Source organism: Branchiostoma belcheri, unplaced genomic scaffold, assembly GCF_001625305.1.
Source record: "Branchiostoma belcheri isolate BF01 breed outbred unplaced genomic scaffold, Haploidv18h27 scaffold1, whole genome shotgun sequence".
NCBI classification, from domain to species: domain Eukaryota; kingdom Metazoa; phylum Chordata; class Leptocardii; order Amphioxiformes; family Branchiostomatidae; genus Branchiostoma; species Branchiostoma belcheri.
In genome coordinates, this window is record NW_017802379.1 from 491,326 (window position 1) to 506,080 (window position 14,755).

Below are 14,755 nucleotides of genomic sequence, written 5' to 3' on the forward strand. Positions count from 1 at the left end.
TGGGACTCTATCAGTATGTATAACTGAGGGTTGCACTATCCATTTGTCTTCATTGGTATAAGTAACTTTACACTTCCGGTGGGCTAGGAGTTGTAGCGGAAGTCAATACAGATCGTTTCACGTTCAAGTATCTTGTTTTGGTATAGAGAAACCCCGACTAATCAGATTTTTTTTGTTTCTTCCTGGCGCTAGAGTGGGCTCAAATTTTATTCAACATAACAGTTACTATAACGTTATAGTTACTAAACCTTTTCTTCTTGGCTCAGTAATATTGAAGGCCAGTAGTCAACATAACTGACAATGGGATTGATCCACTTTTCCACACATGATACATGATATGAAATGTATGAAATGATACACGTAAATATAAAATGCTTACAGTTACATTGTCATTTTGCTATCTATAGCGATACAGTGTAATACAGGCCAGCACCTTTTCTCACATGTGCGCTTTTCAAGTTCTATCTTATTGTTATTCGGAGCAAAAACAACTAACGCATTCATTGGGTACCTAGTGTCTTTGGTATTAAAGGTCGCGCTACGTTTGAAAAGTGTTTGTGTCGCTGTAACGTCAACGCTGGGTCATATTTACTTGGTAAATACACATGTGTGGTAGCCTATGGTGTATATATTTGTAGACGTAGCTACTGCTATCAAAGAAAGTAACGCAACGGTTTGATTATAATTTAAAAAGAAATAGGCGACTTAGCGGCTTGAATTTGGACCTCTTTACTGTACGAAATAATTTTGTTGGAAGACAGGTCTATTGTAGCTTCATTTTCCCTGGTCTTAATAGGACTGACGTTAATTAAGCCAATATCAATATTCTCTACCGGACGTCTGTACCACATTCTGCACTTCAAAGGCATTTCGAAACAGGTGTCAGAACGCAGACAACTGCAAATATACCTCATATTTTCTACTCGAGTATTGAAGCTTTGATTTGAAATTAGAAAAACAAAGTATCATGAACCATTTACGAAAATAAAATTTGGCAAGAAGGAATTTCATCTGTATCGCTCTGAAATACAATGATTATTTATTCAATGCACAGCGTTTTGCTGCCGTTAGTCTCGTTCTCTGGGTCAGCACCGGGTACGTTGAGAACGAGAGCGAAGAGCAGGTAAACTTTGCATACTTTGAATGATCGAACGGAAAAGGCGGAAAAACGTCATTTTTTTTCACGGTGAGTGCCAAGTGCCTGTGTGTGTTAAGACGAAGAGATATTTAGCAAACTTAATCAACTTCTTTTACAATCGTTGTGTGTGTAAATATGTGTAACTGGAACGACGTTTTCGCAGGTAAGTTAGTGGGAGGGGGGCGATATGTTTGTATACGGAAGTATAGTCGTTTAGCTAAATCAGCAAAATTCATAAATCATTTAGTATTGAATGTTTTATGGTAATTAAAGACTAGCTCAGGGTTGAAGTTGATTTAAGAAGATGTCATCTTTTCAATAATACATTATATGGTGAGGCAAAAATTTATATGGACACTCTTTCTTGAAGTCAAAATCTAGGACAGTTCAACAATAACCGAATCCAATGATGTTACCCTTTTCCTGATTCCAAGTTTGGATTTCTCGGCAGCTCTGACTGTGAAATCAATTCTTGATCTGATACTGACTGTCCAAAAAAAGATTAATCAGGTATGTGATACAGAAATTAACGTTCTTCAATAATTTGTTATCGAGCATCTAATTGTAGTCTAAAAAATTCCAATGCAATACAGTCGTGCTGTCCATATTCAGAATAGAATACTGCGTAGTGCCGTACTCAATGTTAAGCAAATTCCAAAAAGACCTCATCATGCAAACATTTATTTTATTACAACCCCCAGTAATAATATTTTATTCCTCCGCAGATTTGATTCAATTTATAGTCCTCCCAAATGACCTTGGTACTGATTTTGTGGTGACCTAGATCTTATTGATTTTCTGTGGAGCTGCCCTGTACATCATGTTACCCCACAGCAGATTATTCTGCTGGCTTATCAGGTGTGATTCAGTGTCCTTCACAGGCTAGTGGCTTGATTTGTCCATATTCGGGATTCTTGTGCCAATTCTAAGCTACTACTCTAAAAGGTAGAATGTAGTTTCATTGTTATGTCGGCACAAGTTTCTAATATATAAGGTAGGTATCATTTATCTTTAACATTACTGACATAGGTAACGTTACATGTATTATGTTCTCCGAGATTAATGAATTACTAGTATGTGCTCGCAAGGAATATTCTTTTACATCATCTGGACAGGTGATTTTATGGATGGGCCTCATCGGTCATTATGTTATATAGCACAAGTTTATAAATTTCGAGGTAGGTACCATGAATATTATTGTCAGTATGTACAGTATTAATTATAATCCATCACAATTGTCTTATAACAGCATATGCACAATGTACTAACAAGGAATATCATTTTATATCATCTGGTGATGTTACAGATTGCCCAATATATGGGGGACATACTGTGACTCAGAAGTCTATATGTATGTGACAGTCAACAGAACACTGATCACATTGTGGTAATTCTTTTAATCAGTAGATCCTATTAATGTGGTGTATTGTTTCCTCATTTAGTCACACTAGGTTCTGACTTGTGGTCTCATGACTGCCATGAGATTGCTTCCCCGGGGTCTGCCTATTTACCGGAATACACCGGAAAACACAGTTAAACACCGGAAAACACCGGAAAACACATATAGGAGGCTAAAATCTACCGGAATACACCCTGATATGATGAGATAACATACTGAATTGCTGTATTTTGACATGAAGTCACGTGTATATCGCCGCGGGAACAAGAAATCGTTATGAATTGGCGATCGGCGATCGCGGAGGCGAGCCGACCAGTCGCCATGTTTGTTTACATTGCCGACTACGAAATGTTTGTTTAACGCGATCGCCGTACAGAAGTGAAATTTACCGAAATGAAGAGGTCTTTGATGCAGGTACCGCAAGTTGCTACATTCTGGCATGAAATAAGTCGTATATGACTTTGTTATATGATGTTGGGAACAAGAAATCACTATGAAGCGGCGGAGTCGACCCGGCCAGACGCCATGTTTGTTTACTTAGCAGCCGGCTATAACGCTAGTGAACCTTTATCCGTCACTTTTTCTCAGTGACAATCATGTTACGCCAATTTCCTAAAAATGATGAACCGTTTTTCTTGTCCTATTATATGTTGACACCGTAGAGTACCTTAGTCCTTTTTGCTGAATATGTTTCGCTGTTTCTCCGATCCCGCTGATAAGAAAATCGCGTACTAAACCAAACACAGCCGATTCGCGTTTATGCAGGGTTGTTTTAGGGAGATGAACCTTTATCCGTCACGGATATACACACCACAACTTTCTCTGTATTGTTTGCCTTTAGACAACATCTGTTACTAGTATTTTCCGAGGTGGGCAATGAGTGCCCGAAATTCAACTAGTCCCCGTCCTACGATACAAAGAAAATACGGCAAAACGAATGTACAGTGTTGACAACGCCCGATTTAATCGGCGATAGTCAGCGGAGCTCGTACAGTTCGAATGCACGCGTGTTATGTCCATCGCGATCTTGTCTTCAACTCGGCGACCCACCGGCGAATCCAGAGGGGGGCGCACCCGGCGCCTGTTCGACCGGGCAAAAAAAAATTAGACGACTGGCCAAACACAAAATCGGAGAAAAAAACATAACACATACAAAGAATAGAAAGTAAGCCTATGGTTACGACCAGTTCTTCCCGGATACGTCACGGACTGTAGAAGTACATGGCCGGGGCGACGGAGCGCCGCGCACGTGTTAATAATCCAGATTTTACACTATTAGCGGGCACGCCCCACCACGTCTAGACTCGATTATTGTTTACTTGTTAACACACTACTGTGAATCCCTAACCTCTGTGCCTCCCATCTATCGTCGATATTAACACGACGTTGCAGTAAAACAAGACTCGGACGCACTCCCCAGCGCAAAGACGCGCCGTGTGCTCGTAGGTCATGCTCGTAGGTCATGCTAGCCAGCCGCCGATCTCAGTGGAACCCCGGCCGAAAATAAATACCCCCGTAAGAGTAAACACAATTCTAAGAGGGTTGGTAAGATTTAAAATGGTCTGCAAAACGAACGTTCCTGGTCGTCGTGACGTAACATGAATATAACATGGCAGTTGTGCCTCAACTGATGGCCAGTTCTAATGCACTTTCGACTCTAGTTAACACAGAAGTTTTTAACAAAGATTATATCCATGTAATGCATGCCGTTACAAAGGTTCAGTTGACCAAGGACATTATGTCCTTGAGTTGACAGAAATCTTTTCACTTCGTATCACGAAATCTGTTTAAATCCTAAGAAATGCTGCAGGAAAATTAATTTGGAGCGGGACTATACCAGCCAGCGGTACGAAGTGAAAATGCGGGGTATATGTACACGGCACGGTTTGCTACAATATTTGGGCCTTTGAAATCTTTTGCCGCCCGCCCGGTGGGCGGGGCCAATGCCTGTGCTGAGGGCGTGACGCCGCTCTGTCTGATCAGGACGTGCCGTCGTCTTGGCAACACGTGGGAACGTCCCAGCGATGATAAGCTTTCCACCTTTGATTTTGTGACATAAGCAGTAGTTTACGAGATATTTTTTAAAAACCTTTTCGCTCGTTCCCGTTCAGAATAGTAAGCCCTAGTAGCCCCTCGTTCTTGTTCGTTTGCGTCAAATTTTAAATTCGGTAGCACAGGCTCACTCCTCCGCAATCGATTTTTTTTATAAACTAGCTACGCCGAGCTAACTTTTCCGTGGTCCGGCCAGGTTACAGCAGGCAAGGTGGCCTCATTCAATGTGTGTCTTCCGCTGACACCCGGCGCTCCAGAATTTAGTATTGTCCTAAAAATTTTGTGAACTCTTGAAAATGGTAAACATGTACGCGGCGCTCCGTCGCCACGGCCGTTACTTCACATGTTGTCACATTAGTGTTATCCGTTAGTGTATTTGAGTGCTGCGATGTTGTGACCGCGCGTTCCCCGCGATCGGAAAATGATTTAAGTGATCCGGTCTATAAAGAGGCGGCATTTCCTTTTGTATGTGGTTCTTTTTTTCGCTAACTTAGATGCATCGCGAACTCTTTATTTGCCCCGTTCCGTGAAATTTAGTCGTCCAAAACATAGATGCATTTTCAATATTCTATTTTCTCAGTCGTAAAATGTACCGACAGGGAGCGACAAGCACATGAATGTACTGAAAACATCAGTATTACTTCGTTGGTTATTTGCTCAGAAATGACTCTAAAATACACCAGAGAGACTCTCAATTTTAAAAATTACCTGGACGGTAGTAAAAGAAACACATATAAAAATACACATTTTTCCCGGGAAATATGCAAATCTTACATCACGTGTGCCTGCTACGCGTCTCTGATTGGTTGAGTTTCTCTGCCGGCAAAAACAAGCGTGGGGACGCCCGCTCAAATAGTTTTCTTTGTTTGAAAATAACGCTAATTTCCACCACTACATAACGAAATTCTTGTGAATAAATGTATAACTCAAAAAGTCTTTTGGGGAAATAAATATTCTTATCCGGATTTTTGGTGTATTTGGTGTTCTTTATTCATGATCGAATGGTGCCGAAGTCAGCGTACCCTGACGCTCATGAGCGATTCGCGATCGCCTAAATATCGCTGAAGAGAACATGTTCAGATCCTGGCGATTATGTTTTAGATCGACTACGATAAATCTTCAGGGCTGTCCTCGGCAAAATCAGATGAAATTTCAGTGTCAAGCTTTGCAGGAAATTATCAAATGCCGTCGCTCGCTGACGCACGCACTGGCTCTGTGCGGATCCACAGTGGTGCGGGTCATTGACCTTCGATTTGCGTTGCTTCCGGAAAATGTCTGGCAGTTTTATCGTCGGATTTTTGCGCTTTTATCCAACAGACCGACCTCGTAGCAATCATTCACGGGCATCCCATGCAACTATCTTTCTTCCAACTAGTTCGGAGTTGTGTGCACTGTGTATGGGAACCGCATCAATCTGAATAATCAATTCTCTTCTGTGATGGCGCTAAACAAACATCGTAGTCGGCAATGTAAACAAACATGGCGACTTGTCGGGTCGCCTCCACCGATCGCTAAATTATAATGATTTCTTGTTGCCGGGTTCCTGCGGCGATTTACACGCTATTTAATGGCAAAACACAGCAATTTGGGATGTTATCTCGTCTAAGCAGGGTGTATTCCGGTAGATTTTAGCCTCCTATATGTGTTTTCCAGTGTTTTCCGGTGTTTAACTGTGTTTTCCGGTGTATTCCGGTAAATAGGCAGACCGCTTCCCCGTCATCAGCTGATCCACGTGGGATTATCGTAATCACTTCTGTTCATCCACTTACAGTACTTAAGGGATTATACTGGACACCTGAACTGATGCCATATTCTCTATATTGGACGGATAAATGGATGGTTTAGTTAGAAAAGTAAATGTACATGTTTGAAATTCATATTATCCTAACAACCAGCTTTTTTCCTTTTCTTTGGCAGCCTATGGTCTTCAATGGAGGTGTATGTCAACTAAAATTTGTTCTAATTTGTTTTTGATTCGAATGCATAAGAGACTGTAGCTTTTTGTGCAAAACAGATTTCCAATTCCCCTCTTAAGTTTTACTACTGTATTCTACTTGTATAGTTACAATTAACAAATGCACAGACTTTTGAACAACATATTGCAGCGTACTGAAATGTGTTTACAACTTTCGCCATGTCATTCCAGGGTCAAGGCCTGTTGGCAAACATCCTTAACTGAAACCATGGCACCAAATTGCACAGCAGATACAAAGCCCATTTTATTACATACCAGCAGGTGCGCGTTTTTGGCAACTCTCGTGTTCTAGCAATGCCAATACTATGAATATGTGATATAGTACCAGTAATATACTTTGACGAGAGGTGAGTTTAAACTTGTGAGCCTTGAATAATGTATTAGTTGAAAAACATATTCTGTATTACTATTAGCCCCTACTTTAACTATGGCTGGAAACAGAGGTGGATACTGTGTCACAGAATTTATGGTGCCATCTGGGAGGTAATGATATTTGCCATGCATGTTTGACGCCCAGTTGCAAATCTAAGAAGGTTCTGAAGCCTGTCAGTGTCTCCAGCATTGCAGTTAAGAAGACAGAAAAAAACTCGGACAATTTGGCCCAGTTGGGCAGCCAAGTACATAGATTTATAGTAGACCGAAGCAATATAGAAATTGATTATTTGAGTCGCGTAACTATTTTTTATTGCATGAATCATGTACCAAGTTGATCAATCGCGCATATTGAATAATTGATAAGGTCCTTTTAATCAACTGTAGTTACTGGCATGATTGATACAATCTACTGCCTTGGCAATTTATAAGTGAAACACTTGGCTGGATTACTGTAGAGCAAGGAATCTAATGCGGCCAATCTACTACTAGTACTAGTATTCAGCTCAAAATCTGTTCACATACTGCACTACTGAACATTGCTTAGCTTTCGCAGATTATTTTTGACATGAGGATATCAATAATAATATTAAGAACATAGATTCATAGTGAAATTTGCAAATTCTCAGTACGGCATGGTTTTGGATACATGTAGATCCGTCCGATAGAGATCAATAAATTGTGGTGTCTCATCCCTTTTAATAAGGTTTTGCATAGTCTAAGGATTTATCCAACAAACCAGTAGGTTTTGGAATGGTTCCCAGAAAATGCAATTATCTCACAGATCAGGGACAGCAGAAGGTATGACTCTGTCTGTTTTCTGTCCAGAATTGCATGGGTTATTGGAAATATTTGGTATGAGATTTAACTGACTGTGATTAATCAGATTTTATCCTGTATAATAGGGATATCCCTATATCTCTACTTTGTGATATCTAGCTACTGCAGTGATACAGTATCTATGTAGCAGTTATAACTTTTATAATATATAAGACTTAATGGTCTGAGGTTAAGTCCATAATTACAAGGAAGAAAAATTTTAGCTTCTGTATAATGTCCTTGGTATTAGTAATTTAAATAGATAACAATGGACAAGTTTATAAAGTACAGCCAAAACAGTAGAAACTAAAAGTCTATTATTTTTTACTGGGAATTGTCTTTGTAAATGTGGCATGTCATTGCCAGACCTTAGTCAGACAGTGTCTACATGTGTGCTGAGCCACCATGCATCAGACCCTGATGCTTGCAGACCATTGATTGACTGTCTGTCTGCTGTGGAGGGAAAGTTCATTAGCCTCACCATGGCAACCCTTCACTGCCAGGCTGATGGAACATCTGTTATTTTGGGAGCTGGATGGGAAATGACGGGGGACCTTACGACCTCTGAGTTTATGCAGGCACGAAACCGCTCGTCGTTCGGCAGAATACTTGGGCGCCAATGGGCGGTGTCAACAGAAGCAGCAGAATAGTATGTACAAAATGTATAACAGTACTGTAACAGTTGTATTTGTAAAAAAAATAAGGATTTTGAGTGTTTGTCATTCCGTTTTAATTCAAAGCTTTAATTTTTTAGGTGGTCTCACATTTCAAGGATTTTTTATGTACCATCTGTCGTTGTCAACCTAAAAATTACGTTTATAGCCAATAATTCCAAGAAGAGCTATTAATATTCTGTAAAATAGTACATACTAAGGTAGTTTTCATTGTGCTGCTTTTGTTTTGGTCAAATGACTTTGAGTTTAGAACTTTGTGAGTTGGAAGTGTGCCAACGAAATTGTCACAACAAAAAGACGGGGATCTCCTGTCACCCCTCCGAACCGAGTGCAGTTGGTTGCTTCCATTGTGTGAGATCTGCCTCTGACATCAAAGGTCAACGACCTGCACTTAATGTACACGACAATTTTAGCTAATCATGTCTACCAGACCATTAACATGATGGGGAGGACTGATATAGACCTCCGAGCTGAATAACAATGCTGGTGGTATAACTCTGTGACAGGGGTCTACTAGTAGATGCTATTTTGGACAATATAACAGTGTTTTCTGAGATCAAACCAAGTCCAAGAGTTGATAAAGTAAGTCTCCATAAAGTTAGACTACTTCTCATAGAGCTTGACTTCTATATACAGGATTACACTTTTACTTGACAATGACTATATGTTTTCATTTGCAGTGAGTTACTTCATTTTTCAGCCATGCACTGGGAATGAACATGTGAACTGTGTACAGTGTACTTCATTGCATAGTTGTCACGTTTCCAGTGCCTAATACATTGTAGTTGATAGTCTACTTTCTAGTACTCAATGGCATGTAATTTTCTTTGAATGTGGATTGCTCACTGCAACTTGGTCTTCTTTAACTGAATAAGGTACATTTGATTTGTCTAGAAGAGTTGAGGCAATATTTTTTCCCTATTAAAACCAGAATTTTACTCTGTTCTTCACCACAGCACGTCAGCAGCACAGGGTACTCGACCTATATTTATCGTGAAATTGAGCAATTTGGGTAACGAGCATCCTGCGTTATTCCCACAGATGACATGAGAGGTTGCTAGCCGTTCCAAATGCAGACCCCAGTACAACACAGGCAGCTCCGGTCTGCCTCACGGTCACGCGCCGAGTCCGCCAGGCTCGACTCTGTCAGCTCAGATGTCAGTATTATGGAAACAGGTATGTACTCAATCTAACATTTTTGTCTTCGCTAAGTTGGACTTCTTGTAAACTCTGCTATAGTAACATGCTGGTTGTACTATTTGTAGAGTAAAGCATATACAGTAGATAATAATAAATATGGCTTCGAAAACAGTAATTGAACTGGTTTGGCTCTTCATTCATAGTGATATAGACTTTAAAGATACTAAACACTCCCATGTTGTTATCTGTTACATTGTTGTAATTGACAGTTTGTTGGCTTGAAAATGCATCATTTTACAATGTACATTCTCTGGACCTTTTCTTCCTCATTGTAGAGTAAACAGCTTGTTCTGTTCTATTCTTGGCATGTTGATATACTTCCTTCAACTCTACTTCCTCAAAAAAAGTTATTCTGCCCTTGTTTTGCCCTGTACCTTAATTACCGATTGTGTATTCAGTGCATGCATGGAAAGTAACATATAGACAGGCTAAAACAGCATACATAGCCTCAGGCATCGTTGGCATTCAACTGGATCATGTCAGTAGGTTATATGTAGTTCAAGTCAAGCAGAAAGGTCTTGTAACAACAGCCTGAGAATATGGCAGGCTACCAAAACCCGCTGGGCCGCTCAGTCTTCTCTGCTGCAGTTCCTACACTACAGTCTTGCACTATGTGATTGAATAGAAGTCGGCTGCAGTTATGAACGCCTTAGCTTGTTCTTTTGCAGACCTAGACATGGATCCCTTCGCACAACACTTCTCAGCACTACAGGAGGCGGCACTGGTGCCTATGAAGGAAGACTTGGCCGACTGGCTCAACAGACTACTGGATATCAACGTCTCTGTGGATAACTTCATGGAGGTGGGGAGGAAAAACATTTCAGTTGTTTGTTTTGATGGGTGAACAGTTGATACATGGACTTGTGACTTAATGCCCTGCCTACCTACACAGGCCATGTACTGTCCTTCATGACGTATAGGTTTGGATTGATACACAGACACAACTTCAAGAAAAACTTGTCAGACTATTGTGTGCATTGTTCCCACGGGTGCAGTGGTGTTTCGTTTGGGGGGGGGGATTGCAAGGCATTGACAGATTTGTGACATCCACAGGTTAGCTGCTGTCCTCTAGTTCACCTTCATGGCTTCAACTATACTGAATAAAAAAGTTTGGAAAGAATAGAGATGTACACAGCTGCTTTACATAAGACACAACTTGTCTGATTATTGTGTACAATCATAGTGTGAGATATAAAAATTAATGATGCCTTGTTCCCACAGGTGCTTGAGTCAGGTGTTGTGGTGTGCCAGCTCGCCAACTTCATACAGCAGAAAGCTCAGCAGCAGGCAGCGGGAGGGGGGGACTCGGCCGTCCCAAAACCCGTCAGGTGTTTCAAGAACGCCAAGACGGGAAGCTTCTTTGCCCGAGATAATGCTGCCAACTTCCTGACGTGGTGCCGTAACCTGGGGGTGGCGGAGGCTTGCCTGTTTGAGTCGGAAGGGCTGGTGCTACAGAAACAGCCCAAGGAGGTTTGTTTGTTTTTATTTGCTGTAAATCACTGTGTTGCTGTAAAATTTTTTCATGATACCATTATATTTCCGATTTTCATGGTCACCTCTGTACCACTAACTTATCATTACCGTGAACAAATAACACCTGCTGCCACCACGAATGTATAGTTCCCCAAACTTGTCCATTTTTCTTTGACTGCGAACATGAAGTGATTTACAGTATTCGCACATTGTGTACGCATAATAATTAAAGAATAAAAGGAAAACCAATGTGAAGGAGGGGTAGGAAGCCTGGAAGGCTTATAAAGAGCCTGTCTCCTTCAGATTTAACAGATAATAATCATGGAATTATTAGATCTATAATCATTGATTAAAAAAATTAACAAAAACAAAGATATTGCCAAGCAAAGAAAATTTACAGGACCAAAAAGCAAATGCTACAAATATAATACAACTGAAATATTACAAAACATTCAATGATAAAAACCTAGGTCTGCCTGTGCCTGATGGAGCTTGCCAGGCTGGCCAGCCACAAGTACGGGATCGACCCACCAGGGCTGATACAGCTGGAGAAGGAGATAGAGCAGGAAGAGGTGAAGTCTGTCGTGGTGCCACAGAAAACGCCAGCCAAGAGATCACCCAAGAAGAGACAGAAGACTTCAGGGACACTAGATGACGAGGTAGGTGTGAAAGATGATGTCTGTTGGTGAGATTGCTGTAATTATTGTATGTTAGATTATCGTTATTGATGGTTTACAGCTTACATGTAAGTGTGAGTATATGTAACCTCCGTGGAATTGCAAAATAACTTCTGAATGAGTAACTTTCAATGACATGCAGACCATGTTTTTTTATTGTTCCTTATTATTTGTATTGTTTTCTCATTGTTTGTTTCTTTACTTGTCTCAAGCTCGCAACCCGTATCTGTACAGAAATATGTTATCAATGAAACTCAAACAAAATTACTTATATCATTTTGAAAAGATTGGATTGAAATTTCAAGAGATCAAGAGTCAGAAATTTCAAGAGAGTAAAATATGAAGCAATCACTTGATAATGATCAAGAACTATATGTATTAGTATACATTTTCAGTTGTTTCTCTTTTCTCTCATTTTGAAAAGAATGGATTGAAATTTCAAGAGAGTCAAAAATGAGGCTGATGATATTTCTGGGTCTACTTTAAAATCAGCTCATGTAGCTGTAGGAGCTATGCAGGTGTCTTAGATGAAATAAATGGCTGAATGAATAAATGTTAGGATATACATGTGTGTATTAGTATACATTTTACGTTGTTTCTCTTTTCTCTCCCAGGTGCAGCGAATATCTGGCACCTGCCAGTGTCACCACACCCCCTTCAGTCTGGAGAGGCTGTCGGAGGGACGGTACCGCATCGGGGACAAGATAGTGTTCATCCGTATGCTGCGCGGTCGGCACGTGATGGTGCGCGTTGGCGGGGGCTGGGACACGCTGCAGCACTATCTGATGAAACACGACCCGTGTAAGATGATCATCGTGGGCCGGGACGGGACACAGCTCGCCTCCGCGCCAGGGGGACAGGTGCACAGTATGACTCCTGACAAGCTGATACGGGATGGGTTCCTCTTCTGTAGGGCAAACTACAAAACTCCCAGTAAATAGAGCAGCTTGGAAATGTTCCAACACCCTTAGACTTTTTTTGAATGTTCATCTGTGTTGGTCAAAGTCATTACAAAGCAACTGGGATTTCCAACACAAGAAATTGGACTTACGCAAATTTTTTACTTGATTTGTACAGTTACCAAAATTTGGGTAAGTCCAATTTCTTGTGTTCCAAAATACAGTTTAAACTTGCTATATGCCCTTAGACTTTATTAGTCATGCACAAAACACATTAGGCTTCTTATATTCATTCCATGTAGATACAGCAAATATATTATCTGTTCTCATAGTAATGTACTATGCAGATTAATATTCAGAACCATTACCATTAATTTTTCCGTGCAGTCTACCATTGTTGTGATATAGACTATTTTCCACTGTCTACAAGACTCTTAATATATTTATCCAACATATGCAGTTAACATATCTGATGTTTTTCTTGGACCATTCAGTAGTAGACGTTTTTCCTTCTCTTAGTTTAAAGTCAGGATAACGTTTGGTCTTCCCTTGCATGACACAAAAGATAACATATATAGCCACTTAAAGGACACAGCCATTTTATGTTTATGTTCAAAGTAACTGTAAGGCCATGTTCAAGTATTATGAATATATAATTCTTTCAGGATCTAGGAGACAATTCAATCATACTCATGTCTTTCCTTCATTTACCCAGTACATTCCACATTCTGTTTGTCTCATTTTTGTGTAAACTATTCATGTGTACATGTTTGAAGATGTGTTTCTATAAATTTTAATGTTCGTTGATCATTTAGATTTATATTATACCTACCTATAGGTTGAGGTAAACAAGCACCTGTCAAATTATTTTTCAAGTTTATAGTAACTTAGTAAGTGTGTGAGACATTTCTTATTGTAATAAGTAAGGACTTTCCTTAGAGACACAAGTCCTCCATAATAATAGTTATTTCAAGCAATATATCTTAGGTAGAAATGTATATGTATATATAGATAGAAGGAGGTATGTTTTTAGTACAATTGTAAGCAATCTATGGGTGCCTCGATGTACAAAATCTCTACTGTTACACTGGTGAGTTAGGATAATAAGCTAGAAGTAAAATTCACAGTGCCATAAGTGAAGAAGTAGAAAGGAGAAGGGTGAATTGTGATGGTGTCTTGCCACTGTTTAAGATGTACATGTATGACCAATGTTGTGCATTTTGATAGGTAACTACTGATAGAGTGTGTATACATAGATACAACCAGAGTGCAAACAATAGTTTGTAATATGATGTAAATTTTATGGAAGGTACCTAAATGTACAGAGTTTTGATAATAGTTTGTACTGGTAGTATGTCAATGGAAGTGGGGGTTAGAATTATACAAGCAATAGTCAAGAGGATATAGGGCATTATTTGAAATGGCAAGTTGAACGTTAAGTAAATCACAGCAATTTAGGCCTTTTAAGAATATCTCATTAAGTAGCTTTAACTAGCTTCATTTCCCTTAATTCACCACTCATTTTCTTCTTACAAATTTGTTTTAATAAAACAACAGACCAGTTTTCAAGTGGACTAAAATATAACCATACCAGACAGAGGTGACATTATGCAGTATTTGTTGTTAAGTGCATCTGGATCTCAAACCACTTAAACTGGCTCTCAGACTAATTGCTAATAGGTGTCATGACCAGATGTCATCTCAGATAAACATGAAGCAGATGTGCACAGATACATGTAATGTAGGTCTACTCTACACATTTTTGGCATAGGATTTTGAGAATTGGAAAAAGTGAATATTTATATAGAAATCCTCTCCAATGCAAGGGTGAAAAGAGGTAAACCTAAACAATGTTTTTATAATGTTACTCAGACATTGTGTTCAAAATGTAGTAAATAGCTAAGATTCATCTGTTTATCATTGATATGAGATTAAGCCAACTTAGTCTTAGATGTATTATTATACATGTATGTATTATACATTATTATATATGTATTTGTGTTTTAAGGAGGTGAAATAGAGATTAAGTTAATTTGTGTGACCCATCGAGCTTATTGTACATAGAAACTGGGATACT

The 14,755-nt window shown here is 39.7% G+C and overlaps 1 protein-coding gene across 1 annotated transcript; it reads left to right on the plus strand.

Annotated features, from left to right (window-relative positions):
* The first annotated feature begins 1,088 nt into the window (after positions 1-1,088).
* LOC109468302 (growth arrest-specific protein 2-like) lies at positions 1,089-12,750 on the plus strand. Its single transcript, XM_019766557.1, has 6 exons — positions 1,089-1,186; positions 9,471-9,605; positions 10,298-10,431; positions 10,851-11,099; positions 11,573-11,761; positions 12,394-12,750. Exons 2-6 carry the CDS (start codon positions 9,500-9,502, stop codon positions 12,718-12,720), a joined length of 1,005 nt encoding a protein of 334 aa, XP_019622116.1. The 5' UTR covers positions 1,089-1,186; positions 9,471-9,499; the 3' UTR covers positions 12,721-12,750.
* Positions 12,751-14,755: the final 2,005 nt, after the last annotated feature.

Coding starts and splice junctions, on each gene's coding strand:
- LOC109468302 (XM_019766557.1), top strand. CDS start 9,500: ATGCAGACCCCAGTACAACACAGGCAGCTCCGGTCTGCCTCACGGTCA. Junction 9,606..10,297: donor TGTCAGTATTATGGAAACAG/GTATGTACTCAA, acceptor GTTCTTTTGCAG/ACCTAGACATGGATCCCTTC. Junction 11,100..11,572: donor TACAGAAACAGCCCAAGGAG/GTTTGTTTGTTT, acceptor ATAAAAACCTAG/GTCTGCCTGTGCCTGATGGA.